Below are 26,893 nucleotides of genomic sequence, written 5' to 3'. Positions count from 1 at the left end.
AATATCTCAAGAAGTTCTCCAACTAAGTACACTAAACACTGGCCCCACTTCAAAAGGGTGGTTTAGAAAACTAAAATAGTTTGATGCACAAACTGGACACGTTACTGTGTTGTACTACGTACACCTGAAACTAATGTAACATTCTGTGTGTCAAATTGAATAAATAAATAAATAACTTAATTTAACAGCAACGACTGAATAAATTGAATAAATTGAATAAACTAATAAATACTCAAATTGAATGAATGAATGAATTAATTAATTAGCAGCGACGATGACAACAGAAAACTATGACGACAACAACAACAGAAAACCAAAACTCACAGGGGGAGACAGGAAAGTATAATATGTGCCTGAATTGTTGACACAGTTCATGGTTCAATACAAGATAAGTATAACTGATAGGTTAGAAACAAGATTAACCCCTCCCCACTTAATAAAAAAAATAAAATAAAATAAAATAACGTCTCCTCTAATCTCATTCCAGTTGTCACAAAAACTACCAAAGCTTTGAAGTTCATTTCTGAAACTGCTTTGAGTTTATGGATGTCCTCTTCTGCATGCAGGAGCAGTAAGAATTTCATGCTCGACTAACCATGGTTGTTGCTTTTGTTTTCTTCTTTGCTTTCTCCAATATTTACTACACATGCAAAGGGTACCTTAAGATGTTTGATATACCCCCTGGTGCTAGACATGTGTTAATCCAAGAAGACGAGGCTTCTCCTCATATTCTTGGTAAGTGTTTCTGTCTGCTGGCTTTGCTGTAACATGCACTTAGAGAAATGTCAAAGATACCACAAATAGAGAGCGATACATATGTAGATGTATGTGTATCTGTATGTATACATATCTGTATACATAGATACGCAAGATTCAGAATTACATGAAAATGCATTACTGGTTTTCAATGGTCATTTCTCCCCACTCTTCTTTCTTTAAAACAAAAAATATTCAAAAACAGAGCTTTAATTTTTGGTGAAATCTGGGTTGGTTCATTATTTATATGAAGAAAAGGTTTGTTACGCATTTTTGCTCTGTATGGGGGATGAGAAGAAGGAATATGTTAATAAAATGCACTAAATTAAGGAAGAATATCAGAAAAATTTGCCATAGTTATGTTGGCAAATTAGTTCTGATATTTGGTTGATGCTGTACCATATGCCTGTCCTTACTTTATTGCATTTTAAGTTCTTGTACTGAAAAGCCAGTGTCTGTGACGCGTCCAGGTCCTGCCTGGCACCGGCAGATCCATTTGCATGGCTGTTTACAATTCTTTCCCTCCTTCACGAGAGGATCGGATAAAAACGTCATTCTAAAGGGTTTTTTTTCCAAAGTGTATGTGCAAATGTAAACATGACCTCCACATATTCTCTGACCTATTAAAGCATGAAGAATCTCGCTGAAATGAAAGTATCATCTGTCAACCCGATGAAAATTTGTCTCATTTCTTTTATTTTAAATGTGTGACTTTAAAAAATGAACTGTTTTATGGTATTTCATAGAACTGTTTTTTAATATCTACTTTGAATTCACTACTAGATCCCTTAACAATCTAGCAGTCAGATATAGTTCTTTTCCCAGTAATTCATATTCCTTATTTTTTTGTCCTAGAACTGAAATTATTATCCTTGGAAACATTAGATAGTTTCAAAAAGCTCAAGAGGAATAAATGTATTTAACTAAAATTGCTCATGTTATCTACACATTTTCAGGAATGGTAATAACATGAAATTTTATTTTCTAATTTATTATATGCTGGTAAATACCCTGAGACTTTAAAATTCTATTGGTCATGTTTTGTCCATTAGAGAAAGCATCTTTAAATAATATATAGTAGATAATAATGCATTAAGAACTCTATCACAGTAAACCACCTTTTCTAGCCATATAAGTAGAGACGTGGCCTTGGAATTTCATAGACATAAGAATTAATTGTTTGTTGCTCTAAAAATTAGTTCAATATTTTGGATACCTATCGATACTTTTACTAACTAGAAAGAGATAGCACCCTAAAGTAAAAATGCCATTATGTTATGTGCTGTCCTAGCATAAATGATTTGTGTTAATGATCATAGAGGTATCCGTAATTTTCAAAATATTCCCAGCTTTCTGAGGAAATATACAGGAGTAAATAAGAAACTGGTAACATCTTTAACAGTCCTTTCAAATGGGAATATTTGTTCATTTTTATCTCCTTTATTTAACCACCTTGCTATTGTTTTTGACTAGTTACGAGTACTGCTTGAGGATTTTGAATGCTGAATGAAGGGAATTCGAGTCCTATCAGAACTAACTCATTTTCATTGCCTTGATGCTAATAAACAGTCTTTCATTTATAGAAAGGGGTAGACTTGCTGTGGGTCATCAAACCTGTAATATGATGAAATAAAATGTATGCCGGTTACCCATTTTTCTCCTTTTAGCTATTAAGAACCAGGCTACAGGCCACTATATTTTAAATGGCAAAGGGGAGGAAGCCAAGTCGCGAACCTTCATCGATCTGGGCGTGGAATGGGTCTATAACATTGAAGATGACATTGAAACTCTTCACACAGATGGACCTTTACACGATCCAGTTATCGTTCTGGTATGTGGTATTACAGGCTTACTATGTGGTTGGTTTAGTTTATAATTTTATAATTAATTTATCTGAAAACACTTTACCTCGAACATTGAATCTTTAGTTGTTTTTTAAAATTCCATTTACCTGCCGCTGTCTATTCTTTGTACAACTTTGTCATATATTTTATTATATGTACATTATAAACTCAATAACATAGTATTATGATCCCTAACTGCTAGTAATCCATTATCTTTTAGAGACAAAAGATGAGTAGATTTTTATATTTACGCACATATTTACCAGTTCTGAGGCTCTTCCTTCTTCCCTGTAAATCGGACTTTCCATGTAGTAGCATTTGCCTTCGACATAAAGAACATCCCTTTGCATTTCTTGTGGCGTGGGTGTGCGTCTTAGCAAAGAATTCCCTCAACTTCCAATGATCATAGTATTTCACCCTCGTTCTTAGGAGATGTCTTCAGAAGATATAAACATTTTGGTAACTAGTGCTCTGTGTGTGTGTGTGTGTGTGTGTGTGTGTGTGTGTGTTAGCACTTCAAAGTGGTTTTCACGCTGTTACCGGGGAATTGAAGGAATGGCAGGGCGGATGTGTGAAGTAGCTGTGACCACAAGATGGCAGTAGTGGGCACCGGCTTTATCGCCACCTTCACGCCTTTGCAGGTCTGGCCACCAGTCAGGAGAGAAGCAAGCAGAAGGAACTCCTGGGAGAGAAGGGATGGGAGAGGGGGCCTTTGGGGTTAGGTGATGTCCAGCAGCTGCACAGTGCGGATCTCTACTCTGGGAGCTCCGAAGAGCAGCGGTAGCTTGGGATCCTTACAGCCATCGTGTCCTTTATCCTTAGCAGGTGCCCAGTGCAGTTTCATCTGGTTCCAACTGGCTAAAAATACACCTGTTTGGGCTACATGGAAAAGAACTGGGTATATAAAAATTTGAGTTTGGTGCTAGCAGGCTTCTGCACTAAAGGCTCTCAGCCTGCTGTGAAGAAACACAAGAGGGGCCAGCATACCCGAGCTGTCTTCTGACCCTGTTTGACTCTGTTTGCTAACGCAGCCCCTCCACAGCCCATTGTTGATGATGAGAAGTCCGCGTCCTTCCTATGGCTGCTCTGCCTGTGATGGATCCGTTTTCCCTGGCTGCTCTGGAAAGATTTTCTCTTTAGCTTTTTGTTTCGTTTCATTGTTTGTTCAGCGGTTTGACCGTGATACGCTTAGTTTGTGGTGTTCTTTGTATCTGGCTTGGGGTTCATCAAGCATCCTGGTGATCTGAGTCGATGTGTTTTTTGGGGGTTTTGTTTTTTGTTTTTTTTGTTTTTACCAAATTTGGGCTGAGTTTTTCATTGTGTACCAAGTGCATTTTTCCCCCACCTCTCACTCCCAGGGCTCATTTACACGTATCTAATCCAGTTGAAATTGTTCCACGTGTCTCCTGGGCTTTGTCCATCCTCTGTAATCACTTTTTCTGTTTGGATCATTGCTATGGAGTTATGTTCAAGTTCACTGTGTCTTATGTGGTCTCCAAACTGCTGTTGAGCCCATCCGGTTAATTTTTCACATCAGATGGTGTTCTTTTCTTTCCTAGAATTTCCATGTGGCCCTTTTAAAACAAAAATTGCAAAATATCATTTCCCTTCCTATGCTGCGATTTCCATATATTTCACCATTATGTCTAATGTTTCCTTTAAGTCCTGTGTCTGTCTTCTTGTTGTCTACTTCTGTGGGTGCTTTTTTTCCTGGATTATGAGTCACATTTTCCTGCTTCTTCCAATTTTTTTAAGTGTATACTGGACATTATAGTTGGTAAGGTGTAGGGCATTTGGTTTATGTCACCTTCTTTACAGGCTATGGGGCTTTTTACAGGCTGTCATTTCCTCCTGATCTTTGAAGCCTAATTTATCCTTTGTTGGGGCTGATCTGTTTCACTTTTGTCGTTATGCTTACGGGATGGCCTTTCTGACGCTTTAGCTAACACTCAATCTGAAGTGTTAGCGAGGCCGTTTCATCTGGCTAGATAAGAACCCCTGTGTCCCTAGTGCTACCTGACCTCGGGTGTCTCTGTCCTGCTCCCAGTCCCACAGTAGCCACTCTCTGTGGACAGTGTGGTGACTCAGCCTCGGCATGCACAGAACAGCCTTCCGTCTAGGACGTGCGCTGCTTTGGGCCACCCCTCCGTGCAGCCGTTTCTTCTTTAGGGCCCTCCCTGCAAGTTCCACTTGCCATGTCCTCAGCAACCTGAGACCGCCGTCTTGGTAGGGACTCCTGCTCCCTGGGCAGAGCCCAGAGCCTGACCCTGGCAGGAAGCCAGAACCTGGCCTATTTCTCTTCTCACAGGGACCACTGCCCTTCACTGTATGACTCACGGGGCTCATGGATAAAAGCCGAAGACATCTACCTGGTTTGAAAAATATTGTTGGATTCTGTATGCAACTTATCAGATTTTCTATGAAAAATGTTATACTAATTTAAAACCAGATATCCCCACTCAATTCCAAGGACGTTTTTTCTTTCTTTGAAAATTGTTTGGTGAAGTGTCTGTCCAAATCTTTTGCCCATTGTTAAAGTGAGTTGTTTTATCTTTTTTTGTTATATTTTAAGAGATCTTTATATATACTTGAAATGTCCTTTATAAAATATAAGACTTGTCAAATATTTTCTTCTAGTCTATCATTTCTTTTTGTTCTCTTAATAGTGGCTTTCACAGAGCAAAATATTTTAACTCTCCTGAAGTCTAATTTATTAATTTTTTTCTTTAATGGATCAAGATTCTGATATGTGATATATACCACACACATATTTATTTATTTATTTATATGTTTATATATGCATATTTCTGCCCAATCCAATGTTAAAGCATTTTTTTATTTTTTTTACTAGAAGTTTTATATTTTACATTTTGAGTTGATTTTTATATAAATTTTGTATGATGGGATAGCTTCGTGCTTTTGCATATGGATGTCCATATTACCTATTGCTGCAAAACAAATGACTCTGAACCTGTTAGGTAAACACAAAGCAGCATTTATTATCTCATAGCCTCTGTGGGTCAGGCCACTGGGAGCTGCGGAAACGGCTAGCTGTGGCTCAGGGCATCTCATGAGGCCACCGTTGGCTCCAGCGGGGACATCTGCTTCCCTGCTCAGGCACAGAGCTGTTGGAAGGCCTCCGCAGACTGCTTCTCGGCTTTCCCACGTGGTGGCCGGTGTCTACATTCCTCACCACGTGAGCCTCTCCGGAGACTCCGTAAGTGTCCTTATCGCGTGACGGCTGACTTCCCCTGGAATGAGTGATCCAGGTGACAGAGTGTGGCCAAGACAGAGACCGTCTTCTGTAACCGAATATTGGGAGGAACAACCCATCCATGCTGCCGTTGTCTGTTTGCTGGAAGCAGGTCACTGAGTCCAGCCCACCCTGAAGGGGAGAGGAATTGAGCCCTCGTCCTTGAGAGGGAAAGTATTAAAGAGTTTGCGGACACATTTTTAAAGCCACCACAGTGACTTGCTCTGGTACCATTTGTTGAAAAAAAAAGGTCTTTTTTTCCATGAAGTGATCTTCTCACCTCTGTCAAAAATTAGTTGTTCATGTTTCTGTGGGTTTATTTCTGACTGTCGTTCTGTTTCATAGGTTATATAACTTTATAGCAAAAATATGCAATAATCAAAATTGAATTAAGTTTGGGTGGCTGGAGAAGAGAGGGTCCGTTTCACTCGTCTGATTACGCTGCGATCTTTCCCAGTGGCGCAGGCGTCTGGCCGCCAAGCCCGGCCGTTCACCGCCTGCTAGCCTCCCTCCGGGCTTCGTCCACCGGGAGCAGGGTGACCGCAGGGAACAAGAGAGCTAGAGACAGAAGGAGAGATTTGTAGCTAGGACGGCGGGGCTCTGGACAAGCAGGGCTCTATCACCATGGCCTTTCTTTTCCTCTCTAAAGGGCTGGAACCCCAGGCTGGGAGCCTGGGACCATGGCAGTACCCGTCTGCGGCTGGAAGCACTAGGCCTCTGGCGAGAGTCTAGGGCTCAGTGCTTGATTTGTAACGTTGCTTTAGAAACAAACACTAGGGGACAAACAGACACAAGAACCCAGATAACCAAATCCTTCATACTAGTGGGTTTAATATTACTCGATCTCTCAAACAATAGCCATTTCTAAAAGTTTAGTTTAAAATACTAGTAAATTGCACATACTTTTTTCCCTTCATGTAACTGATATAATCCTATAAGAGCTAGTGCAGGAAGGTTGATAAAAGCTTACTTAAAAAAAAAAAAAAAAAAAAGAGTACATTGCCATAAACAATATTACAGGACAAAAACAAACAAACAAACAAACCACCTGAGACTGTATTTGCAATGCTTATTACTATAAAAGAAGGATTAATGTCCTTATGTCATATTGCAGTCATTTATAAAAAAGATCTGTTTACCAATAAAAAAGAAGGCAGGATGAACCAGAAAACTAGTGACTAATAATAAACCAGGAAAATTAAACTTTACTGTTTATCAAATAAATAACAATTAAAATTAACAATTTTTTACCCATTCAATTAACAAAGATCAAAATTACATAGTATGTAGTGCCAAATGGGACACTTTCATATAATTTCATTATGAAAGTAATAATTGTTCTGAGTATTCTGAAGGGCCATTCATCAGTTTGTTCTAAGAATTATAAAAAGCACTTGTTCCATTTATAAGGAAAATCAGAAATCACAAAGCGGGGAACAAATTATGATCGATACTAGTATTTATTAACAAGTGAATGGCTAAATAATGCATACTACCTTTAGGATTAAGCATTGTACTGACACTGAAAAGTATGTTTTCAAAGAAGATTTACTGTCTTGGGAAATAGTACATGACTCATTAAGTGAAATAAGCAAAGCCAGAAAGTATGTACGAGTGTACACACACACACCACACACACACACCCCACAGGATGCAAATATCTTGAGGGTATACTGCAAAACAACAGAAGTGATTTTGGTTTTCTCTGATTTAGTAAAATCATGGTAATTTTTTATTTTCTTTGTGTTTTTCCATAATGTGTACATTTTCTAGAGGGAACATTACTGTTTTTGTCATCATGACAAAGCAGTTACTTTAAAGAATAATTTTCAAATGCAGAAAGGAGATATATAACTTAAGGAAATCCACAGTGAATTTCATTGGAAATTTATTATTTTTAGTATAAAATTTATTATTTTTTATATTTTTTATGGTCAAAGTTTTATATGTTTACATCTTTTGTTGTTGTTGTTGTTGTTAAACAGGGCATCCTTATAATTTACTTGATAGAAACAGAAACATATTTTCAGAAACTGCTTGAAAGCTTTCCAGTTTTTTTTCCAAAGATTTTATTTATTTATCTGACCGACAGAAATCACAAGTAGGCAGAGAGGCAGGCGGGGGGGGGGGGCGCGGGAAGCAGACTCCCTGCTGAGCAGAGAGTCCAATGCGGGGCTCGATCCCAGGACCCTGACATCATGACCTGAGCTGAAGGCAGAGGCTTAACCCACTGAGCCACCCGGGCGCCCCGAAAGTTTTCCAGTTTTAATAAGATGACTATTCTGAAATAGTTGATTTTTATTGAAAATGTAAAGCCCCTTCAGGTGACTTACCTGTCTATTTCATGTATCCATTAGATCATACCTCAAGACAACGATACCCACTCCAGCCTGACGTATAAGTACATCATTCATGAAGATTCCGCACCTACAATCAGCAGCAACAATGTCATCCAGGAAGAATTAGATACTTTTGAATGGGCTTTGAAGAGTTGGTCTCAGTGTTCCAAACCCTGTGGTGGAGGTAACAATTGACCACGTTGAGTACGTTCAATGTAATTCATAAGAGGCCATTTCCAGTGCTTCTACCTTAAAGATTGCCTCTCATTGAGGCCACAGTCTGAGAAATACCAGACATAACAACCAAAACATAAGTACAGAGCATTTTTACTGAAATCTCTGAATCTACAAAGGATAGGCGTCCATTCCTAACCACGGTAAACCTTCTCAAAATCCTCTCGCCGTTTTCCCTGAGGTTCTTTTTGTCTCATGTTCATCTGCTGGTCCCTTTAATGACTCGAGTTTTCCCAGATTCTCCCAAATGCAGTGTCCTGTGGTTCTGGCCTTTCTTCTTCTCCACTTTTGCTGTGCATTTCTTTTCTATCGGTGATGGTAAGAAAAGAGCTATTAGTTGTACCAGGTAGCAGTTACTGTTTTAAATGTTGTCTATATTAGTGCACGAGCCCTCAAAATAGCTCTGTGAGGTCAGCACTGTGATGATCTCTGTTGTACTGATTGGAAAACTGAAGAACAGGGAAGAGAAGTCATTTCCCCAGACCCGAAGATACAGACCTGGTGGTCTGGCTTCTGGCTACATGTCTTACTCCCTTGTGCTGCCTCTCTGCCCTTGCTCAAGTAAATCCATTAAGCCATTCCCAGAGTTTTTAAGTTTCTCCGTTCATCCATTCCCCCACTTCTGAACAATGAATGCTCCAGAACTGGGCTGGCTACAGGGAGTTTTCCCCAACATGCAGGACAAGGCAAAAGGCCGAGTCATGATGCCGAGTAATGGAGAACGAAAAATGATTCAGAGCAGGGAATGCATGTGTCAACGATTTATTTTATAATTCTAAGTTCAAGGGTGCATTTTTATTTATTTTTTTTTAAGAATTTATTTATTTATTGGAGAGAGGAAGAGAGAGAGAGAGAGAGAGGCCGAGCAGCAGACAGAGGTAGAGGGAGAAGAAGACACTCTGCTGAGCAGGGAGCCTGATGCAGGGCTCGGTCCCAGGACCCCGGGGTCATAACCCGAGCCAAAGGCAGACGCTTAACCTACTGAGCCACCCCGGCGTCCCAAGGATGTATTTTTAAAGAGGCTTTTTTTTGAGGTGGAGGGGATATAAACTGTTTTTAATTATTTAAAATGACAATCCATTACAAAATACATGTTTAATTTAATACATGTTTATCTTCCCTTTTGCTGCTCCCTCAGCATCTGCTTGGTTACTGGATTTTTCAGACACACCTTTTTAATATCTACCACATCTATTCCTTCCTCACCAGGTTTCCCTCATGACTTTGGAAGGGAAGATTATTCCAGAAGTCTTTTAACTAGTCAACTAATTTGATTTTCTTCTCTTCCTTTATTTCCAGGGTAATCTTGAATGAATGAATGAATGAATGAATGAATGACCAAATAAGTAGAGTTAGAGCATTTGCCTCATTTAAATGCCATAGCCTCCAACTGTGTGTCCCAGAGACAGCATCATTTGTGTAGCTTTCTTGCCAAAAGTGGATAACTGAGTCTAATCATTAGGAAGCAAATAAACCTAAACTGTGGGGTGTTTTACAAAAAACAAATGGCCTGTACATCTCAAAAATATTCAAGATAAAAGAGAGGCCCAGAAACTATTCTTGCTTAATGCTGTGACAGCTAAATTCACCACATCATCGTTGTTTGGAAACACATTGCCAGGAAGAACCCAATTGGGGCAACTAGAAAATTTTGAATTTGGTTTGTATGTTAGATAATAGTACTATATCTGCGTTAAATATTCTGGTTGTAAGAACTATGTGAGAGATGTGCTTGTGATGGGCAGTGTGCTGAAGTATTTGCCAAGGAAGGATCAGGATGCCAGCAACTTAGTCTCAAAGAGTTCGGCAAAATTTTGTGTATGTCATGTATATTGCATATGATAATTAAGTTATTACATATGTAAATTATACATATACCCTCAAATATGGTGACAAACATAACACAAGGTTAATCTAGATACAAGGATGACAAATGTGCATTGTGCTTTCCTTACAACATTTTTGTAGGTTTAAAACATTTTTAAAAATTTTTTAATTAATTAATTATTTACGGGTGTCAGGGTTGCCGAGTGGGGAGACAGTCAAAAACTCCCTGTGACCGCCAAGATAAGTCCAAACACTAGTCTGGCACGCAAGGCTTTTAGGATTAGATTCTTTCCTATCCCCTACCCCCCCTCAAAGAGGAAACCTCAGCCGTTCCAATAGACCTTCCGTTTTTAATATGTCATTTCCTTCGCCTGGAGTCTTCTCTGCTCCGTTCCCTTTACCCAGCACTGTTTGAACTTAAAGATTCCAATCGAGAAGCGTGGGTTTTGTAAGCAGCCCCTGCCCCTCTGCCAGCTGAGACCCTCCCCTCTGTGTTCCTTTGGCGCCCTCTATAGGAAATGATGTGCCTAACTCTCTAAAAGCCCATGGCACTGGGTATTGTCCCAGTGGTTGTCTCATCTGTCCCTCACATTAGACTGTGTGTGTTTGGGGGTCTAGCTCATTGGCACATGCACAACTGCTATTTAATCATTTATACTATTTATTAAATGTAGGCCCTGAAAAGTTTAGAATTGTGTTTATTTAATTGACTTCTGGACCTTCAGCGGCTCCAACAGTGCCTCGCCTCCTCTATGTCCTCAGGCAATGTTTGTTGAATGAATGACTGAACGACCAAGTATATAACAAAATGAATAAGTGAGTAAATCCAAAGAAATGTGTTTCCTTTCCTAGGTTTCCAGTACACTAAATACGGATGCCGTAGAAAAAGTGATAATAAGATGGTTCACCGCAGCTTCTGTGAGGTCAACAAGAAGCCAAAACCTATTAGAAGAATGTGCAATATTCAAGAATGTACACATCCACTGTAAGCGGTCGTTTTAACTATCATATCCTGAGCACAACGTGACAGGGATTTAAATGTCTTTAGTTCTTTTCAGTTTTAATTTCATTTTTAGTCAAAGCTAATAAATGTATCTGGTTAAATAGTGTAAGGCATTTCACAGGAATTATTTGAAGCTGCAGTTTCTCCGCCCTTTACCGTATTCCTGCTCCTCAAATACAACCATGCACCAGCTATAAGGCTGCTTTGGATATCTAGTAACTCCTTGTTTCCAGTAATCTACGTAAAATGTGTTTGCATCTCCTTGATTTTTGGGGGGTGAGGGGGTTTGGATATTATGTATATTGATTTTCCAAGGTGGAAAGTGAAAGGTTTCGCATTTTTTTTTTAATAATCCTTCCCCAGATACACACAGCCCAGACTTCTCTCATCCCCAGTATTTCCAGTATTGTTATAACCTAATTTTACTGATATTAATCTTCAGAGTTTATATTATCTTAACTTCCATCTGTCTTAATAGGTGATTCACTTAGCTGGTCTTTCCTTGTGAACATTTTATCTTCTAGAATTAATTAAGGTTTTGATTTTTATTCTTTGTTTTCTCCTACTTTTCACTCATTCATCCCCATACTGTCTTCTGTGAGTATTGGTCTCCTGTAAATACTAAACACTCAAATATCCTTACAACTTCTGAGAGATAGATATATCTCAGACAATTCTGTGTGTTACAGCTCTGTCCCAGACTTCTGTTCGTCCTGGAATGTCTTTTTACCTTTTCCAAGATACTCCTACGGCCCCTCTTTTGCATCAGCTCTCCTGTTTCCTGCATCTTTTGTCTTTTCTTTTCATGTATTCATTTGTTCTGGTAGATCATGTCTTCCAGTAGCTTCATGAAAAATGTAGATACAAAGTGAAAATTTGTGGCTAAAAAATTCTCATATGCCTAAGAAATGTAGCTTAGAGGTTAAAGTGTAAGGGTATATAGGAAGTCTTTCTTCTCTCACTCTTCATGATTGGGACACACCCATAAAGTTCCAAACCATAATGTGTTTTCCTTCAGGATTTGAAACCATTGTTCCATTGTTTTTTAGATTCGCGTGTTGCTGTTGAAAAGTCATCTGACATTCTGTTTCTCAATGCTTTCTGTTTTCGTCACTCAAAGTTTGTAGGATCTTCTTTTTGTTCCCAGTGTCCTGAAATGTCACAGCAATGGCACTGCCTTGATGCTCTACTTTTCTCATCCATCATGCTATGTACTCAAAGACTTTTTAAAACACAAACCAGTATCTTTCATCTCTGGGACATTTTCCTGTGTTTCTTCTTTGAAATATTTCCCCTATTTTTTCAGTATTTTTTTTCTAAGATATTTGTAGTTAGGATTCTTAAGGATATCTAAATTTCTTTTCTTTTCTCATCTATTGTTTATTGCTCTAGTTCCTAAATTTTTCTTTTTTAGTACTGTGTTAGTATCCAAGAGCACTTTAATATCCAAGCACTCTGTTTTGTTCCTCACATGTTCCTTGTTAAGGCATTTGATGTTCATTTCACTGGTGTTAATATATTCTTTTATACATTTTATATTAAAGATTATTTTCTTTTTCATGCATTATTACTTTTGAGTTCTTTTCCTCTGTTTCTTTTTTCCCCCCTCCATGATTTGTGTTAGAGGCTTTTCTGTCTCCACTGAAGAATACAGTGTTAAAAGGCTTCTTAGAAGCTTGAAAGCTTGCTTTATAGTCAAAACTTGCTTGCTGGTGGCTTCACTGTTGGACAAGCTGGCTGGGCTATTTCGTTGGAAGACCCTCAATGTATATTTAGGTCTTTTTTTAATGAAATGATCAGATTTCAAAGAGTAGAATCAATCACCTGCCTAGAGAGCATAAGCCTATTTAACAGCTTTTCTGGAAGTTGTATATACGTGTGTATGACTAGGGTCATCTTCATTATTCCATACATGAACTCTTACCTTACCCCCTGCTTTCACTCTGGTCTCTTTCTCTGTTGTCTCTTGACTATGTCTGTTGTCCACAAGCGAAAAGTCTGGTTCATCTTCTACAGAGGATAAATGTTAGACCCTCTGCTCCATTAGAGGAGGGGCAGTCAGCCAGTGGAGGTAAGGAGCAGGAGGTGGAACTATTTCCACACAGACTTTTCCTCAGTCCCCTCTTTTCAGCCCTACCTTCACCCGGTTTCCCAGTGCACACTTTTACCTGTGGCCCCAATCCGGCACATTCCTGGAGCTCTGCTGCCAAGTTAGTCTGCTTACCAGCTTCTATAGCTGATTTAAAATTCATCCCTCTTAGGTCTGCTGAGCTGGTAGCCACATGTCCCACTGCTTTTTAGGTTCCAGAATTATCTTTGGGGGCCTTCTATCCAATTTCTTTTTAACCTTGTGGATTTATGCCATTTATTCCCCTTTGTTGTCATTCTAGGAATTTTAGGAGGGAATAAAGTTAACCAAGAGTATCTGTGACTATGAAATGTATACTTCTCATTTAATATCGGTCTTCAAATGAGAGTTACTTTTGAGGGCTCTACCATTGCTTAGTTGCCACAATACCTTCTACTGCCACTCTGACGAGCAAAAGTCAGCCTAAACTGGAGATACCAAAGACTACCAAGGTTTTAACATTGTTAGGTCTTGGTGCCCCATATATATGAAAAGAAAAAAAAAAATACAGAGGGAAAGTAACTCTAGAAAGGATAAAGAGTATGCCTGAGTTACATTCTGACAGATTGCAGAACCAGACGAAATCACTGGGGACAGCCTTTTGGGATCACATGTAGCCACTTGTCACGGAGACCTCTCCCTAATAACACAGCCACAGCTGACGTGGAAAGCGCTGGGGCCATTGACATCAACACAGAATTGGGAAATGGTCCATGACAAATCTTTTTGAAAATATTTTTTTAGAAATCTTTCTGTCAGGTGCATTCAAGCCCCAGATGAAACTACCTTTTACATTTTTGTTGGGCCTCATAACGGCTGATACGAAGAACTGAATTTTCCAGGTAGGACAGATAACTCAGGCAGCCTTTTCAGGGGCCAATTGTAGAAATGGAACGGTCCTCTCAGTTAGAATCTTAAAACCTGAGGAAACTCAGGATTTCATGGAAAGGCAGCGGCCCCCAAAGCAGTTTGTGTCACAAGTACCTGATGCGTGGCTTCTCTTAGTTTCCTTTCACGTGTTTAACACCGTGAGGCAGGGTGGCTGAGGGCCAGTCCTGCCCGAACCTAACCTGGCAAACCTAAGATGAGTTTCAGGAACCCTCTGTCAGTGGATCATCCTTTCAATAAAGAAGTTTCCAGGTTGGGGGGGGTGGGGAGGTGGTGGGCGGGCAGAAAAATACCCACGCATTAAACATAGACGTGTCGGGCTTGTTGCTATTAGAAAATGCTCGGACTTTGGACGTGGCGGATGCATCCCTCTTCTGAAACTGCTTCCTGAGCGGAGTCTGTTCCTCCTCCCCAGCCCCCCCCACCCCCCGCTGCCCCTCACTCAGGGAGCAGGGAAGGCCTGGGGTGCAGAGCCGGAGGGTGCTAGCCGTGGCAGCGGCAGCGTCTAACCGTGTCCCCTCTCCCCGCGCTGCAGCTGGGTGGCCGAGGAGTGGGAGCACTGCACCAAGACCTGCGGGAGCTCCGGCTACCAGCTCCGCACCGTGCGCTGCCTGCAGCCGCTCCACGACGGCACCAACCGCTCGGTGCACAGCAAGTACTGCCCCGCCGAGCGGCCGGACAACCGGCGGCCGTGTAACCGCGTGCCCTGCCCCTCCCACTGGAAAACAGGGCCCTGGAACGAGGTGGGTGTGCGACTCCCAAGTGCGCGCGTGTGTTTGTGTGCGTGTGTATGGGTGTGCCCGGAAGCGTGTGCGGAAGGCGTGCACTGCGTATTTGAGTTGGGCACATGTATCCGGGAGGCGTTGTGTGAGTTGAGACGCGGCCACACAGTCGGGACCACAGACTTTGTGATCCCTGAGCTCCTGGAGGTGCCAGGAAACAGGATTTTAAAACAGGCTTGCATTTAGGATGACTCGGTAGGGGCCACCACGCGTGAATGCTCTGTGACATCTAAAGGGGACTGGTTTTCTATTTCATATCTTGGTTGACGTCACACCATTCCCACGGGATGAATTCCAAACACCTGACTGACCGCGGGGCCCTGCCCCGTTTGGCACCCGGGTGACGGGTGATGCCTCTCCTCCCTCTCCTCCTCCTCCTGTTTCTCCCAGTGTAATTGACCTCAAGTTCTATCAGTTCAGGTGTCCCAGGAAATGATTCAACATTTGTATATATTGCAAATACTCCCCACACCAAGCCCCTGCAGTCTCTTCTCACCCCGTTGCTCTGTGTTCCAACTCTTCCCCGGTTTGAGAAACTCCTGCTGTTCCAGAAAGACCGAGCTCACGGGAGTCTCCACCTCTCAGCTGATGGCCCTTCCTCCTCCTCCTGACTCACCACCTCCGCAGCCGCTAGGGCTCCTCTCCAGTGGCCAAAATACCACCTTCCAGGGCTGCCTTGCCCCCCCCCACCTCAGTCCTTCCCCGACCTTCCAGAGTGGCCCACAGCCAGCAGGCCACTCACGGTGGACACTGTAACTCTGGTCTTGGAGCCCGTGCCGGCCACTGGCCCACACACTTCTCGAAGACTCTGCGCTGCTTCTGCACCACACAGCCGGGACCTGTCCAGTCCTTGTTCATTTGCTCACTCAGTGTCCTGTGGCCTGAACTGATGCCACACTTCGGTATTCCTGAAGATTCAAAAGGAGGGATCATGAGAGCACGGGAGAAAAGCTTAGAGGAGGAAAGGGCCTCAGCAAGCAGACACAGAATGAAGGCGGATGTGGAGAGCAGGCCCGGAAGCAAGGAACAGGAGAGCGAGGGTCACCTGCACGGGCCCCGAAAGCCAACTCACGTCTCCTTCTCAGAGACCTGGAACATAGGTCCCTCCTCTCTTCCTCCTGCCTGGACCAATAGCTTAGATGATCCCGGACTTAATCTGAAAGTGGTTAACCCCTTCCTTAACGGACTTAGTTCATGAGAATAAAATCACAGTAGCTCCAAAGAGGTTGACTGAACCAAGTTAGCCTTCCAGTAAGTTCTACCATCAGTAATGAAGGAGAAGGAATGGGAAGGCCAGTAACGGGATCTCTCCCTGGAAAGAGACCCCACCACCGTTCTGAGGGACTTTGCAGGTATTAACATGACAGTGATGGCTTCTTTCCTGTCACGTGCTCCCCGCCTGCCCCACACGGCAGTTCTACCGACATTGTCCCCTTTACATTCGTTTAGTCCTGACAACAGTCCTGTGGCAAGTGCTGCCAGCCCTGCTCTCGGAGAAGCAGCCCCATGCCCAGGTGGGTCCCTCATGCCGTCAGGCTATGAACGTGATTATTTGTCTCCAAAAACAAAATAGAGAAGGAACTCCAGAGCTGTGCAGGCGCATATGTGTGTGTGTGAGAGCGTGTGCATATGTGTGTCCACAGGGAGGAAGGTGGTGTTGGTGCAACGAACCTCTCTAACTGTAGCCTTGGTTTCTCTAGTGCTCCGTGACCTGCGGGGAAGGGACAGAGGTGAGGCAGGTCCTGTGCAGGGCCGGAGACCACTGCGCAGGGGAGAAGCCGGAGGCGGTCAGGGCCTGTCAGCTGCCCCCCTGTAACGGTACGTAGGACCCCGATCGGTCTCCCTGCTCTGGCCATGGTTTCTACACCTCAAAAGGCAGCATTTCAGGACCAGCTCTGGAAAGTGTTTGCTTGTCCGAAAGCAACCTGAGGAGCTCACCCCTGGGACACGAGCCTCCCGCCTCACTCCGTATTTGCACTTGCTGCGCGGGTCTCCCTCCCGCCCCTGCGCTGCTGCGGCCTGGCTTCCTGGCTTGTCCCAGGCTGCCCCTGGCTCGCTTTCTCTGCGTCTCTCCCTGCGGTTCCACCTGCTCTTCTCTCTCTCTCTCTCCCTCCCTCCCCCTCCCCATTCCCCATCCTCATCCCCGTCTCTTCCTTTGTTTCTGCACTTTTCTTCTCTTCTCTCTCCTTATCTCTTCCTTTCTCCTTTTTCCTTATTTCCCTGTTTCTCTCCCCGACGTCTGACCTCCCCAGCCTCTGTCTACCTCCTGCCTGTCCGTCTTCCTCCGTCTGTGTCTCTCCTTTACCCCCCCCCCCCCGCCCCTTGCTCCTCCGCAGGGTCCTCCTGCCCTTCCTCCCCGTCCTTGTCCCTCTGCCTTTCTCTCCCTCTCTGAGTCGGGATCCGTCCCCTCATCGGCCTCACTCCTGTCCCTCTCCTCTTGGTCCCTGGTCTTCCTCACCTTCTTTCTTTCTCTCTACGCCCATGTCTGCGCTCGGCCTGTGTCCGGCTCTCTTTCTTCCTGTCCCGCTGCGCCGGCTGCTGCGGGCTGTTCACTCCCTCTCTCCACCGTCCCTGTCCTCGGTCGCTGTCTCTGCCCACCTGACAGCTCCTTCCCCTGCTGCTGTTTCCTCACACTCCCTACTGCTGCCACCACAGACTTCCTCTCTTTTTTTCTTTTTTTTTTTTTTTTTTCTGAGCAGAGAGCCTGATGCGGGACTCGATCCCAGGACCCTGAGATCATGACCCGAGCCGAAGGCAGAGGCTTGACCCCCTGAGCCACACAGACTTCCTCTTAAATGCCATTTTCCTGGGTCTGTGCCTAATGACAGCTGGATGCTGCTGGGACAGTAGTGGGACTCGGAACTTATGAAGTTGACTTTTCATTGGCCTGAGGTGCTATTTTATCAAATGTCTTACATTTTTAAAAATTTTTTATTAACATATAATATATTATTTGCCCCAGGGGTACAGGTCTGTGAATCGCCAGGTTTACACACTTCACAGCACTCCCCATAGCACATACCCTCCCCAATGTCCATAACCCCAATACCCTCTTCCTCTACCCTCCCCCCAGCAACCCTCAGTTTGTTTTGTGAGATTAAGAGTCACTTATGGCTTGTCTCCCTCCTAATCCCATCTTGTCTCATTTTTTCCTTCCCTACCCTCCACAACCCCCTGCCCTGCCTCTCAAAAATGTCTTTTTTCTTTTTTAATGAAATTTCAAGTCTTAAAGCTTATAAACCATTTCATTACAAATTTTCCTTTGAAATGTGTGGTAGCAAGATCAAGTATGGCCATGAGAGGGAGACAGAGGACTTAGATATTTAATCATTTTTCTCCGGAAAATACATTTGAAAGTTTAAAACAGAAGACAAAGCCAACAGAACAAACTTTACCCAGTGAGAAGCTGTAAGTTTACCGTTGTGATAATATTTTACTCATTTGTACTACCGTCAAGAGGCTAAAAATTTTGTGAGTAGACTTGACTGTTCTTAATAGTTGGTAAAGCATGTGCTTCTGCAAATATGCCCAACTGTCAGCAAGAATTGCTTGATTCTCTTCCTTTAGCTAAAAGAAATTCTTTTTAATTGCAAAACAGAGGCACAGATGAGATGGCATAATTACATTAGGGATTCCACCATCTACTGCATTGCTCTGAAATCCAGGCCCAACAGCCAATTCCGTGAGGTCTAAAAGCCATAGGTTTCTATCACACTTTTTAATTAGTAATAATTCCCATCAGTCTCAGGGGCGCCTGTGTGGCTCAGTGGGTTAAAGCCTCTGCCTTCGGCTCAGGTCATGATCCCAGGGTCCTGGGATTGAGCCCCACATCGGGCTCTCTGCTCAGCAGGGAGCCTGCTTCCCCCTCTCTCTGCCTGCCTCTCTGCCTACTTCTGATCTCTGTCTGTCAAATAAATAAATAAAATCTTTTAAAAAAAAATAATAATTCCCATCGGTCTCAAACTGCAATTAAAATCACATGACTTTTTGAGACCGCATGAAATACCCTTTTCCTGAACCTCTTACAATGATGTGGGCATAGAACAAGAAGGCCCAAAAGCTTCCTTAATTTTAGTGATTGATTTTGTCATGTGAACCCTTTCCCCAAGCCCCATTTTGATTGTACTAGTTCCTTGTTGCTGTTAAGCTCTTCCCATCTATCCTGAGACAAATTGCCATGAAGTGAATGTATCCCTATGGTCTTATCTGTTGTTTTTTTTTTTTCTCGGAATATCTCATCATTTTCCTCCTCAATACAGAAGCATATTCTGTCCGGCCCTAACTAGACCCGTGTTGTGAACTAGTTCTTGCAGTGCCAAGGTGCTCACACAGAGGGGGGGACTCCTACAGGAGCCCCTTCTCTAACACGGAGAGACGAGGTCATGCTTTGAAAGGGGGTTAGGGGTCAGAGGGAAAAGAGAGTACAGGGTCAAATAAAGTCCTCTCATCACAGGGTTTATTAAACATACAGGAAGAAGAAACTAATATCCTTATTTTAAGATACAGGCATAGAAAAAGTCATTCAGAAATAATAAGGGTATTTGAGGAGAAACTCATTAATGTGCCATGCAGACATTCACAACATAATTAGACGATTACCTTAGCTAATACGCAATATTCAGATGTGTCATTCTGTGTAGTAGATCTGTAAATGTCAGACAAACACAGGTCATTCCAAAATTGAAGGGGACATGCTGTTACTCTAATGGATAGTTTTATCATTGGTTTTAGAATTGGTAATCGGTAACAGATACAGGTGGTAATTTTAGCTCTCTCTTGGTCTTGCCAACTGTCCATTTTTTTCAAACTTTAGAAAGATTCTTTAATTTCCTTGGCAATTTATAAACAGGTTCCTTACCTAGCCATGAAGTATGACCCATTAATACTTTGTAATTTTAAATGATTCTAGTGTGTAAGTGCCACAGTTTCCAATTCTTTGTGCTTACGGATCCGGCATAGGATTAGTATCTCTTTGCGGTACTGTGTTCGTGGACTCTGCATGAGATGTGCCCTAAATTGGCTGAAAACAAATATAAATTCATGTGTCCATGAGCTCAACATTTGGAGTTTTTGAAATCTAATTCTTATAACCTGTACTTTAAAAAATTTAAAGATGATAAAAAGAGTGTGCTCACACGTGTTTCAGCTGTTTTATGAGTCCTTTAGTACTTTTGAAAGTGTTATCAATTCAGTCAAATTGAATTTAAAAACTATGAATGATTCAAAAGAAAGTTGGCAGACTTGACCCAAATTTATGCTTTCAAATAATAAATAGTCTGAGAATATTCTGTAGTGAAAATGAAACTGTTAAATTGACTGTGGATGTTACCTTGGTTTTCTTTTGGTAATATGTTTTTAAGATTTAATTTGTTCCCAACGGTCCTTAGAATTTATTTTGCTTTTTATTTATTTATTATTATTATTTTTTTAAAGATTTATTTATTTATTTTGGAGAGAGAGAGAGAGAGGAAGGGAGAGGGACAGAGGGAGAGAGAGAGAATCTCAAGCCGACTTCCCGCTGAGCATGGAGCCTCATGCTGGGCTTGATCTCAACATCCTGAGATCATGACCTGAGCCAAAATCAAGAGTCAGATGCTTAACCAGCTGAGCCACCCAGGTGCCCCAGGATTTATTTTGATTTTAACTTAATGTAGACACTAATCTATTAGAAAGCCGGAAATACTATAAAGTTTAAAAAAAAAAGAAAAAAAAGAGAGAGATGTTTCTTTATATCCTAAAAAATATTTGTGCAAAATGAATCCTATTGTCTCATTCTAAAATCATATGTAGGTTCCTACGAGGAAGAGAAAAGTACCTTCAGTGTGCAGACTTGATGGAGATATTAAAATGGTGTTCAATTCCAGGGCTTGGCAGAGAAAAAGACTGTATATTTCAGTGAATTTATCTAAATGTTCATATTTGTTTATTGAGATGTAGTTGACATACAACATATTAGTGTCAGGTGTACCATATAATGATTTGATATTTTTAAATGTTGCAACATGATCACAACCTGAAGTCTAGTTAATGTCTATCACTATGTATAATTATGAAATTATTTTTTCTTGCCATCAGAACTCTTAAGATCTATTCTCTTAGAAGTGTTTAAATATGCAATTCAGCATTATAAACTGATGAACTGTGGTCACCCCATGTACATTATAGGCCCATGACACTTATCACTGGAAATTTCCGCCTTTTGACCGCCTTCACCCATTTCACCCCCTCCCTAACGCCTGCCACTGCAACCACCAATCTGTTTGCTGTATCAAGGAGCTTTTGTCCCTAGATTCCACGTACAAGGGAGATCGTGTGCTACTTGTCCATCTCGGTCTGACTTACTTCATTTAACGTAAAATGGTCAACGTCCATCTATGTTGTACATGGCAAGATTTCATTCTTCTTTACATCTGAATAATATTCCGTTATATAGATATACCACAGTTTCTTTCTCCATTCATCCATTCATTGGCGAGCAGTTAAGTTTTTTCCATATCTTGGCTATTACAAATGAGGCTGCGGTCAACATGGGGGTGTGTGTGTATCTTTCCAAAAGAGTGTTTTTATTTTCTTCCGATACCTGCTTTTGGGACTTACCAAGTCATATAAAAATATGCTTATATTTTTAATTTTTGCAGGAGTATCCGTGCTGTTGTCCACCGTGGCTGTGCCACTCTCACCACTGACATTCACATTTTTTTTAAAGATTTTTATTCACCTATTTGACAGAGATCACAAGTAGGCAGAGAGAGAGAGAGAGAGAGGAGGAAGCAGGCTCCCTGGTGCGCAGAGAGCCCGATGGGGAACTGGATCCCAGGACCCGGGATCATGACCTGAGCCAAGGCAGTGGCTTTAACCCACTGAGCCCCCCAGGCGCCCCTGACATTCACATTTTTAATGCAAAGTCTCATTTGGACAACTCCAAGTCACATCGGATTCTACTTAAAATTTTATATTCCGAAACAATTTCCGTTTCTCCCTTTCATTCTGCTTAGATGTATGTTTCATCCTGTCTTCTTTTATCCTCGGCAGATGAGCCGTGTTTGGGAGACAAGTCCATCTTCTGTCAGATGGAGGTGCTGGCGCGGTACTGCTCCATACCCGGCTATAACAAGCTGTGTTGTGAGTCGTGTAGCAAGCGCGGCACCACCCTGCCACCACCGTACCTTCCAGAAGCTGCTGAAACTCACGGGGATGCTGTCTTTAACCCTAGCGACCTCCCTGGATCTCTCCTGATGCCTACGTCCTCGGTCCCTCACCGTTCGGAGCCCCCTGCGGAGAGGAAGCGATCTCTGAGCAGGCTGCCTGCGGCGGGGGGTCCCAGGCCACACAGTAAACCCGATGGTGCTCACTTGCCCCAGAGGAGAGCTCCGCTAGCCGGGGGTAAGACTCTGAGACTGGTGTCCCCGGCCACCAGGAGCGACCCGCTCAGCTCCCCCGCAGAAGCGGCCGCGGCCCGCCTCCCCGTGGTCAGCGAGTCCCTGGATGCTGCTTCTCAGGCCAGAACCTCAAGGAAAGATGACAGAATCATTGACAAGACAGGTCCGGTCAGATCGGCTGCTTTGGAAAGATGAGAAAGCGAACCTCGAAGGCCAAAAAGCAGAGGAGAACCCGGACAGGCTCCCTCTCCCTGCGGTGCATACAGCTGGTTTCGAGTCCAGTCCCCGTGTTGAAAGTAAATCTCCGTAACTGTCAGCTCGTCTTGTCTGTGAGCGGAAGAGCGAAAAGTGCTGGTTCACTTTCTAGTTGCTTTCATCCACCTCTTGTTCTGCATGGACTCATTTGCCAGAAGTCATCGGAAGAAAGCACCAAAGATTATTAATAGAAGGAAAGTAAGTTGCTAAGTGTGTCGGTCCCTCTCTAATGCAGCAGAGGGCCTGGAAACAATTATGTATATCGGCGGATTTTTTTTTTTTAAGAAGTTACACTAAAAATAAAGAGGTGCCAACAGTTTACACTTTAACGAAATATTTTGGAAATGGAGCAAAAAATTCTTAGACTTGTATTCCTATTTATCTATATTAGAAGTATTGTATGAGCGAATTTGCAGCTGTTGTGTAAATATTGTATATTGCAGAAATCAGTATTATTTTAAGAGATGTGTTCTCAAATGATTGTTTACTATATTACATTTCTGGATGTTCTAGGTGCCTGTTGTTGAGTATTGCCTTATTTGATGTGCTATGGGTCGATTTTTGAAGCCGAATATTATGAACAAGAAGTTAGAATTGTAGCTACTGACAGTACAAAGGGTTTTTGTTGTGTGGTTTTGTCCGATCAACAGTGTGATACCTAAGTTACAGAAAAAGAAAAACCATACAATGCTGTGGACATACAGGTCCCAGCTTCCCTCTTACCTCCCACTTTTTAAATAACAAAGATTAGGAAAGATCTGTTAGGCTACTAGTGGTCACAGGACCAGAGACTAGTGAGTCAGCCTAAGCAAGCCAAAATTAAAACCCTCTTATCAGGATCTCAGTAGATACCACTGAAGTGTCCTGTGTTCTTGGGCTGATTTTTTCTTTTCCCTTTGTTGACATATGCAAACGGTTATACTCAACGTACTGTAAGAATGACAAAAGAAGAATGTTTCGAGATAATTTGCTTGTGTGTTGGTAGCTGAGAAAAGCATCATCGAACTAGAATTGACACCTGAGTGTAATAGGGCTTTGGGGCTTTGGAGGAAGATTCAAAAAAGTATTTGTCCGTGGTCGCAATATTTATTTTCTGCATGGTCCGTATTCAAATGTTCACAACCACGATGCATCTGACTGCAATCATGTGCTGGTAATTTCTGTCAGTGGTCACCTTACTCACAGTGAAGCCAGAAATGCTCTCTCCAGAGACTAGATGTAAAGTACTTGTATATAGAATTCAGAACTGAAGATATTTATTAAAAGTCGATTTTTTTTTTCTTGATAGTATTTTTATGTACTAAATATTTACGCTAATATCAATGGCATATTTTGGTAAACTAGAGAGACATCATTAGAGATGCACGTTTTGTGCCTGGAGGAGAAACTTAACCAAACAACGGCAACCAAATCAAAGAGCTAATTTGAAACAAAATTCGACCTCATGCAACCTTTTTGCATTTTTAAAGTAGCTGATACAAAGTTAATGACTTCTTCCCTTTGGATGGAACCTTAAATAGTATAGATCCAGATAGCTGTTTAATGAAAAAGGGAATTAGAAACATTTCTTTAAGTATATGAAAGAGGTAAATACTTAAAAGAAAAAAAGAAAAAGTGTTGTGAGCGCAATGTTCTTGAGGTCAGTTCCTGAACTGTGTTATGCAAACGAACTCGAGAGATGTCAGCCTCTCCGAGCACATCTGTGCAAGGATGTTTGCCTTTTAGCCACAGTAAACTCAGCTTCACCTACTGACTCTACCACTAAAGAATCTGCTACTTCGTGCAAGGCTTTTAAAGTTTAAAGGAATAAGCTGAATTCCAGACAGAAAAACAACCTCTGAGCCTCAAGTAGAAGTCATTTTTTTTTCCCCCTGAAAGCTTCCCCAGAATGAAATTCTCTCTAGTTTGCTTGCATATGTACGCATCTGGTCCACAGGAGAATGCAGAGAAAGACGGTCGCACACATACACCTCCCATGAAGATGTACATATTTCTTCTACTTCTCATTTTCGAGCTTCCTTTTCTGCGAAGCTAAAAACTCCCTTTTTATCCGAGTGTACACTACTGATGCTGTTTGTTGTATTGGGAGCACGTAGCAATAAAATGTTAACAAAATACAGACCTGGCTCTATCTAGATTCTATCACGAGGTTCGTTACTGAGTAATGGAAACTTACGTTCCTCCTACCAAGTTCAAATAGTGTCAAATTCATTGGCTCCTTGGACTTTCTCTGAAGAGGCTCAAATAAAGTGACAGTGTCTCCTAGCCTCACACCAAGGTGTATCATAACATTTTTCTGTCATAAAAGAGAGACACTAGGAGCGGTGGCTCTGTGCTTAAATCCATCCCGCAGAGCTATGAAGATGCGGAGAGCAAAGGGCAGTAATGCTGGGACGTCCAAGGAGGGGAAGGGGGACTTCTGTCTTCTGAATGTGCCACCCCAGAGTGGTTTTTAAAGAGAAGCTGTCCAGCAGCTTTAGAATGCTTATTCCCTGAGGACTTCGGGGACTACGTGACATCTGACCCGGGAGTGGGGGCTAAAGCAGGGCAGCAAGGCTCAGGCGGGCGTGGGGGAGGTGTGGGGGGCTGGGGGGGCTTTGCTTATGTCACGGGGAGGCACTAGATTGCCATGGTCACTTTAAAGGGCAAAGGCAGGTTTGAACTGCACCTGTACCTCTATACCTGAATGACCCCGGGTAACCAGACTTAAGGTCAGTTTCCTCATCTTTTAAAATGGGAGGCAGGACTGTCGAACTTCAGTGCATAATTGCTGTCAGAAAGGAGAAAGTAAAGTTGTTAGCCTGGGGCTGACACCTAGGAGCTCTCAATAAATACTAAGTATCATCATTGCCCTTATATTGTCCCCATCCTCCTCCTCATCTTCATCATGTGACCAAACCATAGCTTTCCTCTAGGTTTGTGATTCAAACCACAGCTGGTTTGAATCATGGTCACGGAGTCCTGTTAATGGTGGTAAAGAACATAGTTTGAGGAATCTAAAAACCACTTTAGGTTCTAAATAGGAGGGACAAACTCGTTAAAAATTATCTCTAGTCAATGGTTTTGAAAAATTTTAGCTATGTCCACCTTCCCTTCATAAACAATAAGTAGTCAAACTAAAGAAAGACTGCTAATTCTCTATTTCTGTGCAGTAGTGAAATAGAAGCCAGTAGCGAAATAATGCTCCAGATTATTAGCAAATAAAATGTTTTCCATATATTTGCAATATACTTTGCAAAAATATCAAGTTATTCCTTTAAACATAGCTTATCATGAATAAGCTGCTTAAATATATGATATTTTAAAAAATCACTTGAAGAATGATGAAGAGTGGACAACCAAAAAGTATTTGTTACAATTGTTACAAAAGTACTGAAGATAATGGTAGTAAAAAGTAAAAGGTTAAAGCTACTTAAAATGCAATAAAATATAAAAACCACCCAAGGGTGGGTAGGCTTTGTCAATACATCAATTAGTATTAGAAAACATTCCTTTTGGGCTCTGATATGTGAGAAACTTAATTTGAGCTAGAGACATTATTAATTAAAATTAATAAAAATTAATTAAAATACTGCCTACCAAGCAAAGGCATAATCTAAAATGAATTTGCCATCAAAAACACAAATTCTAAAATAAACCAAAGTGCTATCAATTTCCCCAAAAATCATCAGAAAGTTCACCTCGGTATTTGAATTGCTTCCTAAATTCCCCCATCCTGGTAAGTGGCAGGAGCCTAAAAAGTTGCCCATCTACTTCCCGGCAGCACTAGGCTTCCTTGTAGGAGTGCCGACGACACTGACTCTGCCTTTGGTCCTCGGTCTTGGCCGCCCCTCGCACGCAGGTGGCACCACTTTAGATAACTACCCTGTGACCTCACCCCTGTGCGCCTCGCTCCATAAAAGCTGGAGGTTAAGGTCCGGATAGGGGCGAAGGATAGGAGTGCTGTCTGATTGCCCAGTGGTCTGACCGCTGCCGGATTGTCCCTGTCTGTAAGTTACCCTGGATAAAACTCTGAATGCCATGGGGGGTGGGGGGGGGGGGGCTTCCTTCTCTTTCTGGTATTGTAGTGCCTTCTCAGTCTGGAGGATTCACTACTGACCCTTCTCCACCTTCTAACAATTGGTTACTCTGCTGGGTACCGAGAAAGAAACAAGCATGAGAGACAGGGCTGAGCAGTGGAAAGCCCTTTGCTTCTGGGGGGAGCT

General features: G+C 42.2%; 1 protein-coding gene across 1 annotated transcript in view; it reads left to right on the top strand.

Annotated features, from left to right (window-relative positions):
* The window catches only part of ADAMTS3 (ADAM metallopeptidase with thrombospondin type 1 motif 3), a 250,743-nt gene extending 225,942 nt beyond the window's left edge, over positions 1-24,801 (top strand). Inside the window, exons 16-22 of the mRNA XM_059385162.1 lie at positions 655-735; positions 2,424-2,587; positions 8,211-8,376; positions 11,106-11,238; positions 14,808-15,015; positions 16,755-16,872; positions 22,087-24,801. Of these exons, the coding sequence (XP_059241145.1) occupies positions 655-735; positions 2,424-2,587; positions 8,211-8,376; positions 11,106-11,238; positions 14,808-15,015; positions 16,755-16,872; positions 22,087-22,628 (1,412 nt within the window). The 3' untranslated portion in view covers positions 22,629-24,801. The remainder of the gene's footprint in view (positions 1-654; positions 736-2,423; positions 2,588-8,210; positions 8,377-11,105; positions 11,239-14,807; positions 15,016-16,754; positions 16,873-22,086) is intronic.
* Positions 24,802-26,893: the final 2,092 nt, after the last annotated feature.

Source organism: Mustela nigripes, chromosome 1, assembly GCF_022355385.1.
Source record: "Mustela nigripes isolate SB6536 chromosome 1, MUSNIG.SB6536, whole genome shotgun sequence".
In the NCBI taxonomy this organism is placed as follows: Eukaryota; Metazoa; Chordata; class Mammalia; order Carnivora; family Mustelidae; genus Mustela; species Mustela nigripes.
This window is presented reverse-complemented; position numbering and strand designations above follow the sequence as displayed.